This window comes from Carassius carassius, chromosome 2 (genome assembly GCF_963082965.1).
Source record: "Carassius carassius chromosome 2, fCarCar2.1, whole genome shotgun sequence".
Classification (NCBI taxonomy): Eukaryota; Metazoa; Chordata; class Actinopteri; order Cypriniformes; family Cyprinidae; genus Carassius; species Carassius carassius.
The window spans coordinates 6,981,991-7,004,328 of NC_081756.1; the positions used below are offsets into that span (position 1 = coordinate 6,981,991).

A 22,338-nucleotide genomic window follows, 5' to 3' on the forward strand; every position below is an offset into this window, starting at 1 on the left:
GTTTTTTTTTTTAATGTTCTTACAGTACTGTAGGAACCTTTAAATAGTTTTTTTGTGAAACCATTTGGGTTGTAATCAATCCTTTTTTGATAATTGTTCATTGGGGTCATATGTGAGCATTCTCTAGGGTCTTCTTGTTTTATTTCATAATGTTCGTAATTTGATGCACCTTGGGGTTCACCTGAGATGTCTTGTTTTCTGTGTTTCACGGTACACACTGATGATGGCTTGGGCTGAAACGCGTCTGTGTAAGACATGGTATTAATACATTTATGAAAGGATATCTTGAGAGTGCGGTTTTTCCTCTTTTACTTACAGTACTCATAATAAAAAACAGGCCAGGTTTATTTGTATTTTTCTTGTATATAGATACGAGGCCGTCAGGGTCAGACACAGACACAAACTAGAAGAGAACATCATTACGAGGGATGTGCGGCTGTTAAACCACAGCTCATCAAGTCTGACAGCCTTTCATAGCTCTCAAATGACCTTCAACCTCCCTGTTCTTGCAGATAATCAAATAGTTTCCTTTGATTACATTTCAGTTTATTTTGCTTTGCTCAGACACGTGATATGCGTCTCCCCCCATTCAATATGACTACACAGTATTATTACAAGAATAATAATTATAATAAATAAATAATAAAAATTACTATACATAACTCTATGATTACAATAATATTAAAATAATTGTAAAATGATAATAATATGATTTGCATGATAAATATACATATTGATAATACTTATACTAATACTAATAATAATGATTATTATTATTATTAAAAACAGTATTATAAAACATGATTACCATGTCAAATATTGGAAAAGCTGTTTTCTCTAACAATTTAATACAATAAAACGACAATAAAAATAATAATTGTTATTAAATTCTCAAAAAAGACAATAATAATAATAATAATAATTATAGTTGTTTTTTGAGAATTTAATAACTTAAATTATAAAAATAACCTCAATTTAAACAAATATTAATATCTTGGCTTTCAAACTATACAGCCGTTATTTTTTTGCTGAAACTGCAGCGAGACGTTCTCTTGCTGACGACAGATTTATAAATGATTCTCATCACAGATTTAGGAAGACGACTGGAACGTTTTATAAAAGCATGCTGTATAAATATTGAAAAATCATGTTTGCTATAGTGTGAAGAAAAATAAATTGTCAGCCACATAAAAAAATAAATAATAAAAATGCAGATTTTATTATTATAACTAAAACTAAAATGCAATGCAGATGTTTTTATGAAATGCCATTTACAATGCAATAACTGTATTTTACAGCATGCATTGTTTGGGGAATTAAATCCATGAATTCCATCCAACTGGTTGAGAAAAAAAAAAATATATATATATATATATATATTCATACATACATACATACACATATACATACATACACACACATATATATATATTATATATATATATATATATATATATATATATATACACACATATATACACACACACACACACACACACACACACACACACACACACTTGGTGTCTTTAATTTATGGTAAAATGAACAGTAAACAGAAAGAAGCCAAACCGTGTAAGACATGTTTTTGGAGAATTTCTCTTGAATCAAGTCTCTCTACTGGGGATTTTTCAGCATAAGTCTCATTAAAGTCTGCGTCTCAGTAGGTTTTGGATCAAAGAAAGACACACACCGGGAGAAATCCGGCGAGGATTAGCGTTTCTCTGTTAACAGGAAATTCCATCGGTCAGAGCCGCTGTGCGTCCCGCAGCGAGCCTTGAATAAAACGACAGCGCTTGACCTCTGACCTTACATGCGCCTGCGGGAACACATGGCTTACTCTTCACCTCTGACTCTCCATGTGAAGGCACGGCGTGCGGGACGATCTACAGATAACAGAGGCTGGTTTGGGAGGAAGTACAGGGTCAGTAAAGGAGCGGGACATACCTGTGCTGCTGTTGAGCGACTGCTGTTTGCATTTCTTGATGTGGAAGCGTTTGATGGCCACTGGATGGCCTCTGTATTTGGCTCTGTAGATGATGGTGCCGCTGCCCCCCTGTCCCAGGATATCTGCTGCATCTTCAGTCCACTGCAGATCACTCTTCAGCAGGAACAACCTGAAACACACACACACACAGATGCTCTGACCACAGACATATAATAAATCAGTATAATAGAAGGATTTCTGAAGGATCGTGTGACACTGAAGACTGGAGGAATGATGCTGAAAATATATCAAAAGATATTAACAGGAAACACTCATTTAGAAGACATCAAGCCAAGAGGATTATGCTGATTGCATAATCATATAAATAATTGGCAAACTCATTCATCCCTTCTGTATAATTAAAGACATCTCCGGGCCACACAGCTGTTGGGATGAAGCTCACGAAAACATTTTGCTTTTAATTCGAGTGTTTCGTGATATGAAACTGGTTTTAATCTGATGCCAGGCAGTGATGCTACTGTTAACTGAAATTATTAAATCATTTCTGTTAACGGATATAAAACTGAAATAAAATAAAACAAATATTAGATGAAAATTTAGATGAAATATGACGGGGCAAAAAATAAATAACAAGCATTGTCAGCGCACCTAAAAGTGAAATAAAATAAAATAAATAAATGATTCATTATTTATATAAATATGAACTCGGACGTGCAATCATCATCGGAACATATGGGGTTGCATGATCAAAAAAAATTAGTTAATTAGTAATTCAGCATAAATTTGCAGTCTACAAGTGCTGTTAACTTACTTCACTTGACTTAAAAACAGAGCTACTGTTATATAATACTACTTTAATATTTATTAAAAGTCAATGTGAAATCCAAATCAGCCCATTCTTAACGCATGTTCCTGATTTCAATGTGAACAACTTATCAGATGTATAAATTCATGGCAATTTTTTAAATGCATCTTTACTTCACTTCTAATAAAATCAAGTCTTGCCCTACATTTTTTTCCCATTAAAGTGGAACGTGAACATGTTTCAGCTAGAGTTGCTTTGGATATAACTAACAGCTTGCAGCTCTGTTTCCCAAGAAACATACAAAACTAAACCTTGAATGCATGTAGAGGTCTTCACAGTGCACCCGAGACCCGTCGACCCCAGACCCGACCCGGGACCCGTACGGGTTCGGGTCTATATTTTAAATCATCAGCCGGGTCCGGGTCGGGTCCGAAACTATTACCTCGGGTCCCGGGTCTGTTTAACATTGTGTGTAATACCCGTGCGATCGGAATCATCGGACTCGGAGAACACCCGGCCGTGATCAAAGACTGCTTGTGTTTTTTGTAACTTGCAACTTGTAAAATTAGGAAAAGAAAAGAGTGAGCCAAAAAAAGTGATCGCTCTCTCTCTCTCTCTCTGCTTTTAGAAGCAGAGCTCGCAGACTCAGAGTTAATACAAGTGAACGCACGGTATTAATGCTTAAAGACTTGACACACTCATATTTAATATATTTCAAATCAGCAACACAATCTGAGGTGAACTGTCACATTAATGTTTTCTATGACGCTCAAATTGCGTTAAAGCATTTTAGGTTGATACAGCTAGCACGCATGTGCAGTCTCGATCGCGTTTCATGTTTCTATGGCAACCAGTGAGGGACACTTCGACCGCCAAACCGCGTTTTACATTTTCTCCCATTTTTATAATATTATAAATGAACCGTTTAATCTTAAAGTTTTAGTGGTCAGATTTAGACTCGATGCAGAGCAGAGAGCACAGAGATCAGATGATAGCAAATAAATAACATCAGCGGCCATGGCATTGCACGAGCGATCGTTATTATAGTTCAAAAGGGCAAACAGTCGAAGTTATTATGCGAGTTAACTCGAGTCAGAATGTACATGTGCACAGTAGGATTTGTCATCCGTCACCGTGACATCAAGTGGATTTTTAAGCTGAAATAATGAGTGGATTCAGCTTGGACTTGGAATAACGAGAGGAATAACATGAATAACTTTCTTGTCGGAGGATTAATGCATCACAGGCAGGTACAAGGAAGAGATACTACGCCTCTATAAATTAGGTAAGACAAAAAGCTGTATTTTTCGCAACAGGTTTATTGACTTGTAATAGTAATTTAAGGTGGAATATGTGAACGTTGGGTCCAGTCGGGTCTGTGTCTTCCCGGCGGGTTCGGGTCCAGATTTTAAATAATATACGGGTCTGGGTCGGGTCCTGGTAGGCATTTCTCGGCTCTACACGGGTCCGGGTCCAGTTTTTAAAATATTAGACGGGTCCGGGTCGGTGTAGTACATTACGGGTCTCTTTCGGGTTCGGGCACAAATTTTTGGACCCGTGAAGACCTCTAATTGGAAGTCACCTCTGAAGAAAGCTTTTGCCAAATGCACAAATGTAGGTACTTTGAGATTTATCAATTCATAAAGATGTGATTTCTGACTGTAATATGACGTCCGACGCTTTTATTCATGCCTGTGTCGAAGAGGAACCTCTTCGAAGAGATTTGTTTGACGTGGCTCAAAGACAAGAGCTGCAGTTCAAACATTTTAACTTAACTTTAATCCAATTTATGTGATGATCCACAACCGCACAGAAAACACACGGGTCATGCAGAGACAGGAGCACGGCGGCCCACCGAGAGCTTGTTTATGTGTGTGCTACAACTCAAGCCTAACCCACTCTGAATCAGCTCCATTAAACCCATGCAAGCGCTGGTTATTAGGAGCAGGTGTGCAGTGTTTGCACTGACTAGAAAACCTACAGCAGATGCTCAGTGCAGGATCTTACTGCACAAGCCATTGGACTAGAATAGCCCAGAAAGCAAGGGCCAAAATCATTTCACAGCATAGTAACTTCATCATATACTATATAAATATATACTATTGTTTAAATGTCTGGGTTGCATAGATATAGACAAATGGATATAGACATAGATTTTAATATAATATAATAATAAACAAAAATAAATATAGTTTTGCTGGTATTTCAATGCAAAAAGGTTAATATTATTATTAAGTAACTGTAATTAAATGCATGAAATACAAATTTTTTACTTTTTATTTGTGACTAGATGGATGCAAACCAAAAGATACTATTACTTTTATTCTATTACCAAAAAAAAAAAAACCCCAAACAATTTCCTATGAAACATTCCAGTTTCCATACTTGAATCGAACAAGTCGAATTTTGAAATCCTTTACAGGTCGTTCCTCCAGGAAATGACAACACTAATATTAGAAGATTTGAATTTGATGGATCCTGTGATGATTTGTGGTTTTTAGCTGGCTTTTGTCACATTAAAACCATGTGATCTGGAAAATGGTAGGATGAGATTCATTTGACAGTTTTATTGTTCTTCTTCTTAAGCGCTTTCTTAATTTCTAAATTCTAAACATTTAACAAAAACATCTACTCTAACTGTTAATCAATTCCTAAGCTGTTCCTGCGTCCTCAATATCACTCTCCCTCCCGCTAACTAACAAAAACTGGTTCCTTTATGACATCACCCTCCAGGAAGTGACATCGTTTTGGTGGGAAAACAACAGGAATTACTTCTGCATTTATGAGCATTCTATTTGATCCCGTCACAGAGGTCAATTAATTCTCAGCACATAGAGACTTTTTCGCCTAGATATCACACTATAGAGACTGTGTGTGTTCCCCGAACTAGAAAAAACAAAAAACGTCCAAACCAAGTTAAGATTAACAATTTAATTGAGGTTCAACAAATAAAAAACAGAAGCAATATGGATAAACAAATGATAAAGCTTGGCTTATTGAATATCAGATCCCTTTCTACGAAAACACTTTTTGTAAATAATATGATCACTGATCATAATATAGATGTGCTCTGTTTGACAGAAACCTGGCTAAAACCTGATGATTACATTATTTTAAATGAGTCCACCCCCCAAGATTACTGTTATAAACATGAGCCACGTCTAAAAGGCAAAGGTGGAGGTGTTGCTTCAATTTATAACAACGTTTTCAGGATTTCTCAGAGGGCAGGCTACAAGTATAACTCGTTTGAAGTAATGGTACTTCATATAACATTATCCAGAGAAACAAATGTTAATGATAAATCCCCTGTTATGTTTGTACTGGCTACTGTATACAGGCCACCAGGGCACCATACAGACTTTATTAAAGAGTTTGGTGATTTTACATCTGAGTTAGTTCTGGCTGCAGATAAAGTTTTAATAGTTGGTGATTTTAATATCCATGTTGATAATGAAAACGATGCATTGGGATCAGCATTTATAGACATTCTGAACTCTATTGGTGTTAGACAACACGTTTCAGGACCTACTCATTGTCGAAATCATACTCTAGATTTAATACTGTCACATGGAATTGATGTTGATGGTGTTGAAATTATTCAGCCAAGTGATGATATCTCAGATCATTATTTAGTTCTTTGCAAAATTCATATAGCCAAAATTGTAAATTCTACTTCTTGTTACAAGTATGGAAGAACCATCACTTCTAACACAAAAGACTGCTTTTTAAGTTATCTTCCTGATGTATCCAAATTCCTTAGCATATCCAAAACCTCAGAACAACTTGATGATGTAACAGAAACTATGGACTCTCTCTTTTCTAGCACTTTAAATAAAGTTGCTCCTTTATGCTTAAGGAAGGTTAAGGAAAACAGTTTGACACCATGGTATAATGAGCATACTCGCACCCTAAAGAGAGCAGCCCGAAAAATGGAGCGCAGCTGGAGGAAAACAAAACTAGAGGTATTTCGTATTGCTTGGCGGGAAAGTAACATATCCTACAGAAAAGCATTAAAAACTGCTAGATCAGATTACTTTTCTTCTCTTTTAGAAGAAAACAAACATAACCCCAGGTATTTATTCAATACAGTGGCTAAATTAACGAAAAATAAAGCCTCAACAAGTGTTGACATTTCCCAACACCACAGCAGTAATGAGTTTATGAACTACTTTACTTCTAAAATCGATAGTATTAGAGATAAAATTGCAACCATTCAGCCGTCAGCTACAGTATCACATCAGACAGTGCACTATAGACCCCCTGAGGAACAGTTCCACTCATTCTCTACCATAGGAGAGGAAGAATTGTATAAACTTGTTAAATCATCTAAACCAACAACATGTATGTTAGACCCTATACCATCTAAGCTCCTGGAAAAGGTGCTTCCAGAAGTCATAGATCCTCTTCTGACTATTATTAATTCCTCATTGTCATTAGGACATGTCCCCAAAACCTTCAAACTGGCTGTTATTAAGCCTCTCATCAAAAAACCACAACTTGACCCCAAAGAACTAGTTAATTATAGACCAATCTCGAATCTCCCTTTTCTGTCCAAGATACTAGAAAAGGTGGTATCCTCACAATTATATTCCTTCTTAGAGAAAAATGGTATATGTGAGGATTTCCAGTCAGGATTTAGACCGTATCATAGTACTGAGACTGCTCTTCTTAGAGTTACAAATGATCTGCTCTTATCATCTGATCGTGGGTGTATCTCTCTATTAGTTTTATTGGATCTTAGTGCTGCGTTTGACACAATTGACCACAACATTCTTTTGCATAGACTTGAATACTTTGTTGGCATCAGTGGAAGTGCATTAGCATGGTTTAAATCGTACTTATATGACCGCCATCAGTTCGTAGCAGTGAATGAAGATGTATCCTATCGATCACAAGTGCAGTATGGAGTACCTCAAGGCTCAGTACTAGGGCCGCTACTCTTCACGCTTTATATGTTACCCTTGGGAGATATCATCAGGAAACATGGTGTTAGCTTTCACTGTTATGCTGATGATACTCAGCTCTATATTTCTTCGCAGCCCGGTGAAACACACCAATTTGAAAAACTAATGGATTGCATAGTCGATATAAAAAACTGGATGACGAGTAATTTCTTACTGCTAAATTCTGAAAAAACAGAGGTGTTAATTATAGGACCTAAAAACTCTGCTTGTAATAACCTAGAACACTGTCTAAGACTTGATGGTTGCTCTGTCAATTCTTCGTCATCAGTTAGGAACCTAGGTGTGCTATTTGATCGCAATCTTTCCTTAGAAAGCCACGTTTCTAGCATTTGTAAAACTGCATTTTTCCATCTCAAAAATATATCTAAATTACGGCCTATGCTCTCAATGTCAAATGCAGAAATGTTAATCCATGCATTTATGACCTCAAGGTTAGATTATTGTAATGCTTTATTGGGTGGTTGTTCTGCACGCTTAGTAAACAAACTACAGCTAGTCCAAAATGCAGCAGCAAGAGTTCTTACTAGAACCAGGAAGTATGACCATATTAGCCCGGTCCTGTCAACACTGCACTGGCTCCCTATCAATCATCGCATAGATTTTAAAATATTGCTTATTACTTATAAAGCCCTGAATGGTTTAGCACCTCAGTATTTGAATGAGCTCCTTTCACATTATAATCCACTACGTCCGCTACGTTCTCAAAACTCAGGCAATTTGATAATACCTAGAATATCAAAATCAACTGCAGGCGGCAGATCCTTTTCCTATTTGGCGCCCAAACTCTGGAATAACCTACCTAACATTGTTCGGGAGGCAGACACACTCTTGCAGTTTAAATCTAGATTAAAGACCCATCTCTTTAACCTGGCATACACATAACATACTAATATGCTTTTATTATCCAAATCCGTTAAAGGATTTTTAGGCTGCATTAATTAGGTAAACCGGAACCGGAAACACTTCCCATAACAACCTATGTACTTGCTAAATCATTAGAAGAATGGCATCTACGCTAATATTTGTCTGTTTCTCTCTTATTCTGAGGTCACCGTAGCCACCAGATCCAGTCTGTGTCCAGATCAGAGGGTCACTGCAGTCACCCGGATCCAGTACATATCCAGACCAGATGCTGGATCAGCACCTAGAAAGGACCTCTACATCCTGAAAGACAGCGGAGACCAGGACAACTAGAGCCCCAGATACAGATCCCCTGTAAAGACCTTGTCTCAGAGGAGCACCAGGACAAGACCACAGGAAACAGATGATTCTTCTGCACAATCTGACTTTGCTGCAGTCTGGAATTGAACTACTGGTTTCGTCTGGTCAGAGGAGAACTGCCCCCCCAACTGAGCCTGGTTTCTCCCAAGGTTTTTTTCTCCATTCTGTCACCGATGGAGTTTCGGTTCCTTGCCGCTGTCGCCTCTGGCTTGCTTAGTTGGGGACACTTCATCTACAGCGATATCGTTGACTTGATTGCAAATAAATGCACAGACACTATTTAACTGAACAGAGATGACATCACTGAATTCAATGATGAACTGCCTTTAACTATCATTTTTGCATTATTGACACTGTTTTCCTAATGAATGTTGTTCAGTTGCTTTGACGCAATGTATTTTGTTTAAAGCGCTATATAAATAAAGGTGACATTGATCTGTGATTCTATTTTGTGGTTTTTAGCTGGTTTTCATCACTTTACACACACCGTAACTGGTGTGACAATAAAAAAAAAAAAGGTCAAAAGACGGTTAAAAATGTAATTGTTCGCATACCGTGAAGGGAAGTCGGTCATGAAGAGCTCGGGCACCAGCTCCTGTAGCGGGACGGGTTTGGGGTGGTTGGGGCAGGTGATGTGCTCCTTGTCCACGGCTGCCAGGACGCAGTCCTCCATGTTGAAGTAGTGGATGGTGCTGTGGCTGGAGCCGGACAGAGGCATTGGGTCGGACCCTCGGGGCCCAGAGCTGCAGTACGGACAGGGAGCATACTGCTCAATGAGACGAGAGCCGTCGCTCTCACTCCCCGTCATCGCTGGACAAACACAGATCATCACGTGCATGTTCATCAGAAATATATGCTGCTCATGTCCATATAAAAAGACATTAATCATGAAGTATTGAAAAGGGCTCAAGAGAAAAAGGCAGATTTGAATGATTATTAAAATGAACGGAATCCACTTTTATTCATAGTGACTGCTTGGCTGAAATAAAACTAAATAAAAATGCTAAACAATCAATTAATAAATAATATTACCAAATACATGAAAAGTAAAAAAAACCCCGTCTCTGAGCAAAGACGTAAAGATGTATATTGAATATTGTCAAAAGGCTGAAAATTAAACTAATAATAATAACACATGATAATAAATGAATAAAGATTAACCAATTAACCAAAAATAATACAATAATATTAAATTAAACTACAATAAAAATCTGAATAAATATATAAATATCAAGATGTATGTTAAATGTTGTCACGAGGCTTAAAAATAAATAAAGAATAACAATAATAAATATCAGAATGAAAAATAAATAAATCAAGAATGTATAAAATCACCCTTTTATGCAATTTCTGAAAGAAAAAACATACAAACATCAAGATGTATTTTTTGTTTAGTTAAAAGACTAAAAAAATAAAACCCATCAATAATAATAATAATAATAAACAATTACAATAAATAAATTTATAAATAAACAAACCACTTATTTAAGCCATCAATAATACTATTACTAATAAAAATAAATTACATATATATATATATTGAGCTATATATTCAGTTTTGTCAAAAGGCTGAAAAATTACATCTATAATAATAATACTAATAATAATTGAATATAAATAATGAAAAGAAAAAACAATTAATGAAAAAAAAAAACCTTTTAAGCACTTTCTACATATATAAAATACATATATTTCAAGTGTATGAGTGTTAAAAGGCTGAAAAATATCTAGATTGAAACACACACACACACACACACACACACACACACACACACACACACACACAATCAGAACTACATGCATGTGCTAATAATCTCACCCAGCAGTGAGTTTGTTTCCCCACAGACATTGTGTGGGGTGTCACATGTGAAGTGCTGCTGGAGCAGGTGTGTGCTGTAATTAACAGGCTTTCTGTGGACTAATGAATCAATCAGTGCTGCTGCAAACACTCATGATCCCATCTCCACAGTTCAGCGTGTGTTTGGTGTTTGTCTGACTGACAGCGTGTTAATACTGTAAAGCAGCTCTGCACCGACGCACAGTGCAACATTAACACCATGCTGCAACAAACAGCTGCACATCCATATTAATAACCTACGGTTATGGGTTTAGGATGTTCGTCAAGACATAATCACGTTCATTGTGACACGGTTTTGATTTCCGTCATATGTTCACGAGTGATGTTGGTACTTCTGTTTTGCATCAAAACTGTTTTATCATCTCAGTCTAGTACTGTTTTTAATACTACAGGTCCGGTCTAAGCATTGTTACAATAATATTACTATAAAAACAGGTAGTTAAGACTCTATGTTCCCCATCTGAAGCTGTTTGGATGCCCAGTGTACACATTCTGTATTAATGCTGCACTGCATTGCACTGAAGGTAAACATCTGATCAGCTCATGCATTCAGTGGGAGTGTCTGTATTACACCCAGGCTAGCGTATACAGTAGATGTGTGCAGGAGATTTACAACATCTAGAGGCGTCCTCACCAGGAAACCACTGCTCTATGAGAGCGTTCACGTGATCGGTGATGAAAGCCATCGCTGAGAAATCCCTCGTCTCCGACTGACAGATAATCTTGATGCCTCCACTTTTCTTCTTCTTCCAGTTCAGGTCAGACGACTCCACGCTGCGGAGGAGAAACACAGTCACTCTCTTCTCGTCACATACTACTATAGTTTCAACTAATATTTTGATAAGTTTCAATGTTACTATTATTATTTTGTTAAAATCTGTAAGTATTATTATGTTTATTTTAACACTCCCTATACATCTATATATTTATATATATGTTCTCTGAAATGGCATGAAATAGTAACTAATTCATTGCTTATTTAGCCAATCCCATAATGCTCTGCAGCAAAATACGAACAAGATACAGTATTATTTTAGTGTCATTAATCTACTATTATAGTATTTATTATTATTTTGAATTGGCTTTTATTTTCAGATTTTCAATGTGATTTTAGTTTAAGTTTTGTTGTGCTTTGTAATGTTTAATATTTAGCTTTCATTATTTTCATTTCAGTTAGTCGTCAATACATAAAAGTTATTTTCTTTAAATTGTTAATTATATTATTATTATTTACTTATTTGTTTGTCTGTTTTTCAGTCATTTTACATCAAATATGACATTTATGCATTTTCTCAGAAAATGCATTCTCACTTTTTTTCTTTTTTTACTTTTTATTGTTTATTTAGTAACATTTATTTTATAATAATATTTTAATTCCGCTTTATTTCAAAGAACAAAAGCATGTTTTTAGTTAAAACTAACAACACCGGATGAATTAAATGAGAGAAATGTTAAATCTAAATATCAAAAAATCCGAAACCCAAAAACAAACCCTTGCTAACCTCAGATATCCGCCGTCGAAGGTGACTAGCAGCCCTTCTTTCCAGTAGATGGTCTGACTGCGGCGGACGCGGAAAGTGCTGCAGCGATTGCGCTGCTGGTTCCCCGCAAAGCTGTAGATCACCGTACTGTGGTTCCTCGGGCTCTTCGTGACCCTCTTGGTCTCGAATGCCTATTACGAAAAATCACAAAGACATTTTACAGTCATCAAAATCAGTCGACTGAAACACGGCCTCAACGACACTTTCACCTGAGAACTCATGTAAGGAATCATTTTATCGGTTTATAACTTTTGACCAGTAGGTGGCACTACACATGTGCATGATATTCTCAGGGCAATGTGGCGGTGATGCAAAGAAAAAACTGTGTGTCAATAGGCAAAAGCTCTGCAGAGATAATGACTCACTTCCTGTTTGGTGTCTCCGCCAGCAAAATTGTTAAGGCTTTTCTGGAGAATAAAATCCAGTAACTGAATTTGTGTGGTTTTGTCTTTGTCTGTGTGTGACCTGAACCAATTTTGGTGAGGATTCAACAAACACTGTAAGAGGAAAAGCGAGAAAAAAAAAAAAAAAAAAGCAAAACCGGTATAATAATAATTTAATATTTACAGTCATACTATACATAAAATACACAAAGTTGTATAAATAAAGTAATATATTATTTCTTAAATACTTGCTTTTTAATTTTACAGAAACATATAACAAACATACGTCTTATTTATTTTTATTTAAAAACAACAGTAATATAATTAATACAATGGAGTATTATATTATAATACATATTGTATTATGATTTTATTTTATAATATATCTTATTTTGTACAATAAATATAATATTATGATTATAGTCATAGTCAATTAATAACATTTTGCTTAACAGTTGTAACAACAATAATACTGATAATATAATATAGAATTGTCATAGTTATACTACAAACAAAACTATCATAGTTATTATATTTTTCTTAAATATATTTTTATTTTATAGATATATTTTTTTAAAATACAATATTTTGTTAAAACCAAAAAACAAATAAATAAATAAATATCAGCAAAATGGCAATAAGATTTTTTTCCCCAAGCAGCCCTGTGCATTTTGCCATAGGGCTATTTGGGGGAAATTAAGACTGCGAAAGCATGCAAAGCGTCTTAAGATGAGGTTTCATGGGCTGCTGTGGACTCCCAGCCTGAAGCATCGTCAGCGTGTGTCTCTAATTCTCCGTTCGCAATGACTGCAGTTCTGACTCTTATTGCTCGGTTAGCTCGTCATCTCAGGATGTGTGTTTACCTGCACGTCCATCTGGTTCAAACTGATTAGCATCCTGGCTATAAAGCGCTCCCAGAATCCCGCAGGAACGAAGCTCATCTTGAAATGCCGCTGGATGGAGTTGTTGCTCTGGTGCCGAAAGCCGTGGATGTCCAGGGCAGGTTTGGGGGGCAAAAGGTGCGGCAACAGATAACTATGAAGAGAAGAAAGAATTTCTGAAACTCATTACATATTAGGAATATGTTATGCATACGATGTATGTTACTAAAACATTATTATTACATATTAAACATTACTTTTGGAAATGTTCACAATAAAAATATGCATTTGCAGAAAAATAAGTAAATATACATTTCATATGGGTTAAAATATATATTAAAAGTTAAGAAGAATAGAAATAGAAATGCAAAACAAAAAATAAAATATTATTACTATATATTATAACATTAAAAAATAAATAAATTAAATTAAAACTCTCATTTAGTTCATAATATGCATTAACGTTAAGAAGAAAATGTTATTTAAAAGTGACCCTGGGCCACAAAACCAGTCTCAAATGTCAATTATTTTGATTTCGAAATTGAGATTAATAGATCATATGAAAGCTGAATAAATAAGCTTTCCATTGATGTATGGTTTATTTAAAAGGGGAATATTTGGCTGAGATACAACTATTTGGAAATCTGGAATCTGAGCGTGCAAAAAAATCTAAATATTGAGAAAATCACTTTTAAAGTTGTTCAAATGAATTATTAGCAATGCATATTACAAATCAAAAACTAAGTTTTGATATATTTACAGTAGGAAATTTACAACATACCTTCCTGGAACATGATCTTTACTCAATATCCTAATGATTTTTGGCATAAAAATAATGTATTTTTAGCTATTGCTAGAAATATACCCCAGGGTCACACATACATCACGTATATATAAATTGTGTGTATATTCTAGCATTATTTTCGCAATAAGTCATGCATTCAATCAATCAATAAAAAACATTTAAAACCCAATACTTCAAATGGATTAAAATCTACATTCAAGAAAATAAATATAAATGTTGCTATTACTGTTACACAATAACTGACAGAGAACAGACGCGCTTCATATAAATTGAGAAATATACTGAAGTGATAAAGAACAGGAAGCCGTAGTTTGAACCTGTTGCTGGCGACTGGTAGAGCGATCTCGAACTTGGCCAGGAACTGGAAGTACTGTTCTTCAGTTTGCTGGGTGAAGCCGGTGCCCACCAGCAGCATGCGCAGGTCCTCGGCCTTGATGAGGCCGTTACGAGCGACCGAGCGCGAGCCCCTCAGGTTGATGATCCGCTCCAAACACTCGGAGAGCCACACGGCGTCCAGGAAGTAGAGCTTACACAAGCCATGACTGGTGTCGGAGAAGTGCAGAATGGTGCCGGTCTCGATCAGGAAACTGATCGCTGTGAGATCCACAAAGAAGTGAAGTGACATTCAGCCAAGTATGGTGACCCATACTCAGAATTTGTGCTCTGCATTTAACCCATCCGAAGTGCACACACACAGAGCAGTGAACACACACACTGTGAACACACACCCGGAGCAGTGGGCAGTCACATGGGTTGCAAAGAAGTCAACTATAGGAATCAATCTGAGGAACTGTAAATTAAGTAACAATAAGGGTTTTTTTTGACACAATGTCAAAACATTATAACAGCAATCTCATTATTACAAGAAAATATGTGACCCTTGATCACAAAACCAGTCACAAGGGTCATTTTTTTTTATTAAGATTAATACATCATCTGAAAGCTGAATAAATAAGCTTTCCACTGATGTATGGTCTGTTAGGATACTATTTGGATGAGATACAACTATTTGAAAATCTGGAATATGAGTGTGCATAAAAATCTAAATATTGAGAAAATCACCTTTAATTCTTAGCAATGCATATTAAAAATCAAAAGTTAAGTTTCGATATATTTATGGTAGGAAATTTACAAAATATCTTCATGGCACATGATCTTTACTTAATGTCCTAATGATTTTGGCCATAAACTAAAAATCTATAATTTTGACCCATACAATGGTTTTTTTTGGCTGTTGTTACAAATATCTCCCAGAGACTTAAGACTGCTTTTGTGCTCCAGGGACACATATATTATTAAAATGACATCTCATTATTATGCCATAACTGAATGGATAAATAATATACAGTACAGACCAAAAGTTTGGACACACCTTCTCATTCAAAGAGTTTTCTTTATTTTCATGACTATGAAAATTGTAGAGTCACACTGAAGGCATCAAAACTATGAATTAACACATGTGGAATTATATACATAACAAAAAAAAAGTGTATGAAATGGTCTTCCAACAGTCTTGAAGGAGTTCCCCGAGAGATGCTTAGCACTTGTTGGCCCTTTTGCCTTCTGTCTGCGGTCCAGCTCACCCCTAAACCATCTCGATTGGGTTCAGGTCCGGTGACTGTGGAGGCCAGGTCATCTGGCGCAGCACCCCATCACTCTCCTTCTTGCTCAAATAGCCCTTGATGCCTTCAGTGTGACTCTACAATTTTCATAGTCATGAAAATAAAGAAAACTCTTTGAATGAGAAGGTGTGTCCAAACTTTTGGTCTGTACTGTATGTTGCACCAGTGTGCCACTGTAAGAAATAAACCGCAGATGCACAGATATAGAAAACTATAATAATAATAATAATTACATAAATAATGTGCCGGGCAATTCTTATATTTCTTATTATGTATATAAAGATTTTGTCATGCTCAGAATTTACTAATTGAAATAGGAATTAAAACATTAACATATAGAACAGCTTTTTATTTCAGCTATTTTCTCATTTTAATTTGGTCTGATGTACTAAAATAACTAAAATGAAAATGAAAGAATCATTAAAAGCTATATAGACATAATGAAAACAAAACTACTAAAAATGACACACACACACAAAATCACTTACAATTTAAGACAAAAAATATTTTAAAATTATAACTGATTCAAAGTATTAATAAAAAAACAGAATTGGAAAATATGAACTGTTTAATAGTTGCTTAAATGGAGTCAATAAAATAAAATAAATATAATAAAAAAAATGCAATACATATAAATACTTTTACTTAAGTAAAGAAATGAAACATAAATATATACTTTAAATAATTTTTTTTAAACATATTGACATATAATGAAACATATAAGGATATATTTTAAAACATTAGTTTTTTTAAATTATTTATAGAAGCTGCACTACCCCTCTGACCAATTAAATAAATGAATAAATAAATATAAATATATATTAGTTAATTAAGAACAGAAATATAAAAATATGCATCTTAAAAATATATTTTTTTAAATATTTATATATATATATAAAATTCTTTAATACATAAACAAATACTAATGTATTGCATTTCTGAATAGACATGATTTTTTCTTTGTGCATTACCCGTCTGCAGATCCTCGTAATCTTTGATATCACTGGCCGGACTCTGCTCAATGATGTGCTCCAGTTCAGAGTCCGTCAGGTACTGGACCTCGTCGGCTTCGTCTCTCCTCACACGTTCTGTTTTTATGGCCTCCTGCAGGGTCAGGTAACTTTTGGGGATCTGTATAAAAACACCAAAAACAGACATAAACACACGAACAATACTGCAGCAGAGCTTCCTCATGCTCACGACTGTTCTCCTTCTTCTCCTGATTTTAGTCACTTTGGAGAAAAATATCCACTAAACGTATAAATGAAAGAACATAGTGAAGGTTTGAGGTGGAACAACAGTATGCTTTGCTTCAGCTTTTCCATCTTACTGAATAGATGTCAGGAAGAACTGCGATTCATGCTGTACGTACAGGCTTAACGAACACTAACCAGTCTTCCCACGAATTTGTGACAGCTAGCAGGGTTGCTGATGTCCCTCATGGAGCAAGCGACCTGAAACAACAGCCTCTTGAGCACGTCCATGCCTTCCAGCGTCTTACACGACACCTCACTGCAGAACAACCACACATTCACACAAACACACAGCTAAACAGAGTTTCTACTGAGGAAAGTAAGCTGAAGTTATGATCACGAGACTAACTGGAGGTGTTTGAGTGTGATGTCGGGGTATCCGCTGGCCCGCGCCCCCGAGGGGGTTCTGCAGAGTGCCAGGATGTAGGCCCTCAGCGTGGCGACGCGCTCCGTACGAAACTTAGTGTCTATGAGGTCCAGATGCGTCCCGACGACGATGACAGCAGAGTTAGGAGCGCGAGCCTGGAGCACAAACACATTCAGACAGTCATTAGACGGGTACAAAAATGACTTCCACAATGACAAGCTCATGCCAACTTTGTGTTTGTAAAGAGAGTGTTTCGTGTTTGGACATATAGTGCTTCTGTAGATATTTTTCCCCTTTCGTCATTAAGGATTTTTTTCTTGTTTTTACTAGTTCCAACACCTGCATTTTCAACTTGCCTTTGCTGTATTAGCAAATATGCTAACTATCACTCTGTACAGGCTATATTTAGATTTTAGCTGACATTACAAAAGCTTTAGGTTGTGAATAGTAATAAACTATTACAGAAATTAAAAAATTTATATAATAAGTATATATATATTATATATATAAATAAATAAATATAAATATATATAAATTATATAATATATAATAAACATACATATAAAATATATAATATAATATCATATATATATACATAAAATGTATAATATATATTGAATAAATATAATGTATATATATCTATATATATATATATATATATATATATATATATATATATATATATATATATCTATATATATATATAAAATAAGAACTGTTTATTTAATTAACTATCATTCAATTATTTCCTAAATAAATAAACATAACTTGTTTAATGATTGTTTAGTAAATAAATAAGTAAATATTGGTATGGTGTTACGATATATGCAATGATAAATAAATAAAATTTTTAAAAATGTATTTGTTTGCAATTTCAAAATGGCATTTATTATCATTAAACTATTCAATAAATAAATAAACTTAATTTAGTTCGCACTGGCAAATGCTAATTATTGTCAAATCAATCAATATATAAACATGATTGATTTTGTTTGCATTGCCTATTTGAACAAATAAACAAACAAACTGCATTAAGTGTGTTTGTCATATGTCAGTGTTATACAGTTGAAACCAGATATTTACATACACTTCAGAAAAAAAGACTTGTCATACATTAAATCAGAGTAAACTTTGTCTGTTTTAGATCAATAAATATTAATATATTTTTTGTCAGAAATGTCAGAATCGAGCAAGGGAGGATTTTTAAGCATTTTTTAAATCACCTTTTTTTATGTATGGCAGTAAAGAAAAAAAAATATTTTGTGTGATTTTTTTTTTTTTTCTAAAGTGTATGTTAATATCTGGTTTCAACTCTATATGGTTTCCTGACCTCGATGTTGAGCAGCCAGGACTGCAGGTTGGCCACGGCTTCCTCTCCCAAAGCCAGATTCCAGATCACTATGAACAGAGCTTTATCCGTGAAGAAACACTGGTTTACCGTCGACATGCTGGCCGGGCCGCCAATGTCCCACACGCTGAAGGACACTGAATCAACCTGGATCCACAGCAGAGACATAACACCACGACACACAACATTACTCCATAACTTCAATCAAGGCATTGTCTGACACATTATAGAGCTGCTGAGGTGAAACTACGGTTCTTTTTGTTCTGTTAGAAAGTTATGAAAGCTTGTTTCTGCCACAGAATAAAATAATACAGAAGGTAATTGTGACTATCTCTCAAATGAGATGAGCAAAGCATTGTGGGACAAACACACCCCTGAAAACAGACAGACAGACTGGGAGTTCAGTAAAAGCTCAAACGATGAAGTCACACACTTGAATCAACAGATGACTTCATTTGTCCACTGTGTGTTTCAGTTACTTGGCTCACCATTACACAGAAATATACTGACTATTATAGTAGCAAAGTTATGAATCTATGATGAAACTCATGACTTTTAATAATTGTTGAATTGGTAAGTGAGTAACTGTCGATCCTAAATTCATAGTTTGAATATTTATGTAATATTTATATTTGTTATATTTAAAAAAATATATATATATTTTTTTCACATTTAGATATATTTTTTAAATATACGTATGTACAATACATTAACGATTTACATGTACATATATGCAATTAAGATTTTACAAGTAACATATAGATATTATGCATTCTGCTAAATGCATAAATATTTGATATTTTATACATTTATTATCATTAAATATTATATATACAGTTCATAATATTAAATGCCTATGAAGCACACAGTGACTATTATTAACACAAAAAGTTAGAAAATGAAACTTCCAGCAGCTGTCTATGACTTCTACTGATCACACTGCAAAAATACTTGATGCTCTTCCTCAATATGTTCAATTTTTCCAAAACAAATATCAACAGATACATTTACAAGAGAAGCAAAATGACTGAAGAAGCATTGTTTTCTGGGAAATTTATAAAAATAAAGGCATATGCATATTCTAGCTTTAAGCGTACAAAAGTGAAGATCAATTTCTCAGAAAACAAGACTTCATATCTTCATTTTGCATCTCAAGTTAATGATCTTGATTGAAGTATGTGTAGACATCCTTCAGATACCGTTAGATATTTAAGACTCAAGGCTATAATTTGTGGAAGGACAAATTAAGACTTTTAAGACGCACAAAACCCTGATATGAGTGTGTGTGTGTGTGTGTTATGCATGTATGTGTGTGCGTGTGTTAGCCAGTTTTGTGTGTGTTATGTGTGTGTATGTGGATTATGTATGCATGTTATGCGTGTGCGTGTGAGAGTGTTGTGTGTGCACGTGTTTGTGCATGTTATGTGTGTGTCTTATGTGTGTGTGTGTGTGTGTGCTATGTGTGTATGCGTGTTATATGTGTTGTGTGTATTTGTGTGAGCGTGTTGTGTGCACGTGTTTTTGCATGTTATGTGTGTGTCTTATGTGTGTGTGTGTGTCTTATGTGTGTGTGTGTGTGTTATGTCTGTATGCGTGTTATATTTGTTATGTGTATGTGTGTGCATGTGTGAGCGTGTTATGTGTGTGTGTGTATCTGTGTGTGTGTGTGTGTATCTGTGTGTGTGTGTGTGTGTATCTGTGTGTGTGTGTATCTGTGTGTGTGTGTATCTGTGTGTGTGTGTGTGTGTGTGTGTGTGTGTGCGTGTGTGTGTGTATCTGTGTGTGTGTGTGCGGTGTGTGTGTGTGTGTGTGTGTGTGTGTGTGCTCTTGTTTTTGTGACATATCAAACACAACTCTGTATAATAACATGGGTATGACACAGGTATTACAAGGAGAGGGTGACTTGTGAGGACATAACCCATGTCCCCATTTTTCAAAACGCTTATAAATCATACAGAATGAGTTTTTTTGAGAAAGTAAAAATGCACAAAGTTTCCTGTGAGGGTTAGGGTTAGGTGTAGAGTTGGTGTAGGGCCATAGAATATACAGTTTGTACAGTATAAAAACCATTACGCCTATGGGAGGAACACACTCTTCACAAAAACGTGTGTGTGTGTGTGTGTGTGTGTGTGTGTGGCAAGGTTTTTTCTCCATTCTGTCACTGATGGAGTTTTGGATCCTTACTCCTGTCGCCTGTGGCTTGCTAAGTTGGGGACACTTCATTTCCAGTGATTTCTGCAATTTGTTTGCACAGATACTATTTAAACTGAACTGGATGATGACAAAGTGTGTTACTGACACACTATTTTCTACAGATGCTTCGTTACAATCTATATTGTTAAAAGTGCTATATAAATAAAGGTGACTTGACTTGTGTGTTGTGTGTGCGTGGGCTGAGGGCTCTTACAGCAGATTTCACTCCTCCAGGTCGCTCCAGATCCCAGCTGGACGTGTGGATGCTGCGGTCGGTGCTGATGAAGGATGAGGGTTTGCCCGTCTGCAGCCCCTCCAGCAGAGCGCTCTTGCCCTGCCGTGGAGGACCCACCACCATCAGCTTCAGCAGTCTGCAGGGCTCTGCTCCACGCAGCTCCGCTCGCAGATACGCCAGAACCGCAGCCGGACCTGCACACGCACACAACTCAATCACTGCAATCACTGTGAAGTTAGTATCAAACCAAATATAGAGCCCACTGCTCTAGAGAACTAATGTCTCCATCACTACACGACACGTTCTTCTCTATCACTTATGGTGGCATATTCACTGTTTTTACATTCTTAAAATACTTAATTTATTTCTTTTTTGGGTCCATTTGTTAACATTTATTGTTATTAAAAATCAAGTTGCTTCTGTTAATATTATGTTAATAATAATAATAATAATAATAATATTAACAAAAATTATTGAACACATGTAAAAAATTTATTAATGCATTAACTAATGCATGACCTTATTTTTTTGTTTACGGTTTCCTTTACTTGGCTTTGAACTCCATCTTGATTAATTATTTCTTATTTAATTCTTTTTAATAAAATGTATTGAGTTTATTGCAACTTTAATCAGCACCTTACTCTTTATATTTCTCCTTAAATTAAATTAGCACTACAGTACCTTACATTAACTAATGGGAACTTGTTGTAAAGTGTTACCTTTTTGTTCAAGTTTTCCTTTTTTTCTATAAACTTAATTTTAATGATTTATTTCTTAATTCCTTTTAATTGTATTGATTGACACCTTGTTAATTTATCCTGCACTTTTGAATTTTTATCCTTTGAAATATTAAAATAAAGTGTCTGTCATCAGATGCTTGTATCTATAGAAGAGTTGTTAAGATTACCTTTTTCTGC

The 22,338-nt window shown here is 35.4% G+C and overlaps 1 protein-coding gene across 5 annotated transcripts in view; it reads right to left on the reverse strand.

The window, feature by feature from the left end:
* The window catches only part of LOC132101244 (leucine-rich repeat serine/threonine-protein kinase 1-like), an 83,312-nt gene that overhangs the window by 30,215 nt on the left and 30,759 nt on the right, over window positions 1-22,338 (reverse strand). For 4 of the 5 annotated variants that reach the window (XM_059506025.1, XM_059506035.1, XM_059506044.1 and 1 more), the window contains 12 exons: window positions 21,401-21,615; window positions 18,976-19,140; window positions 17,628-17,800; window positions 17,417-17,537; window positions 16,997-17,156; window positions 14,721-14,997; window positions 13,581-13,752; window positions 12,700-12,831; window positions 12,296-12,465; window positions 11,428-11,567; window positions 9,490-9,745; window positions 1,945-2,114 (listed from right to left, as the gene is read on the reverse strand). In XM_059506025.1, the coding sequence (XP_059362008.1) occupies window positions 1,945-2,114; window positions 9,490-9,745; window positions 11,428-11,567; window positions 12,296-12,465; window positions 12,700-12,831; window positions 13,581-13,752; window positions 14,721-14,997; window positions 16,997-17,156; window positions 17,417-17,537; window positions 17,628-17,800; window positions 18,976-19,140; window positions 21,401-21,615 (2,151 nt within the window). The remainder of the gene's footprint in view (window positions 1-1,944; window positions 2,115-9,489; window positions 9,746-11,427; window positions 11,568-12,295; window positions 12,466-12,699; window positions 12,832-13,580; window positions 13,753-14,720; window positions 14,998-16,996; window positions 17,157-17,416; window positions 17,538-17,627; window positions 17,801-18,975; window positions 19,141-21,400; window positions 21,616-22,338) is intronic. The other variant, XM_059506053.1, reaches the window with a different exon arrangement.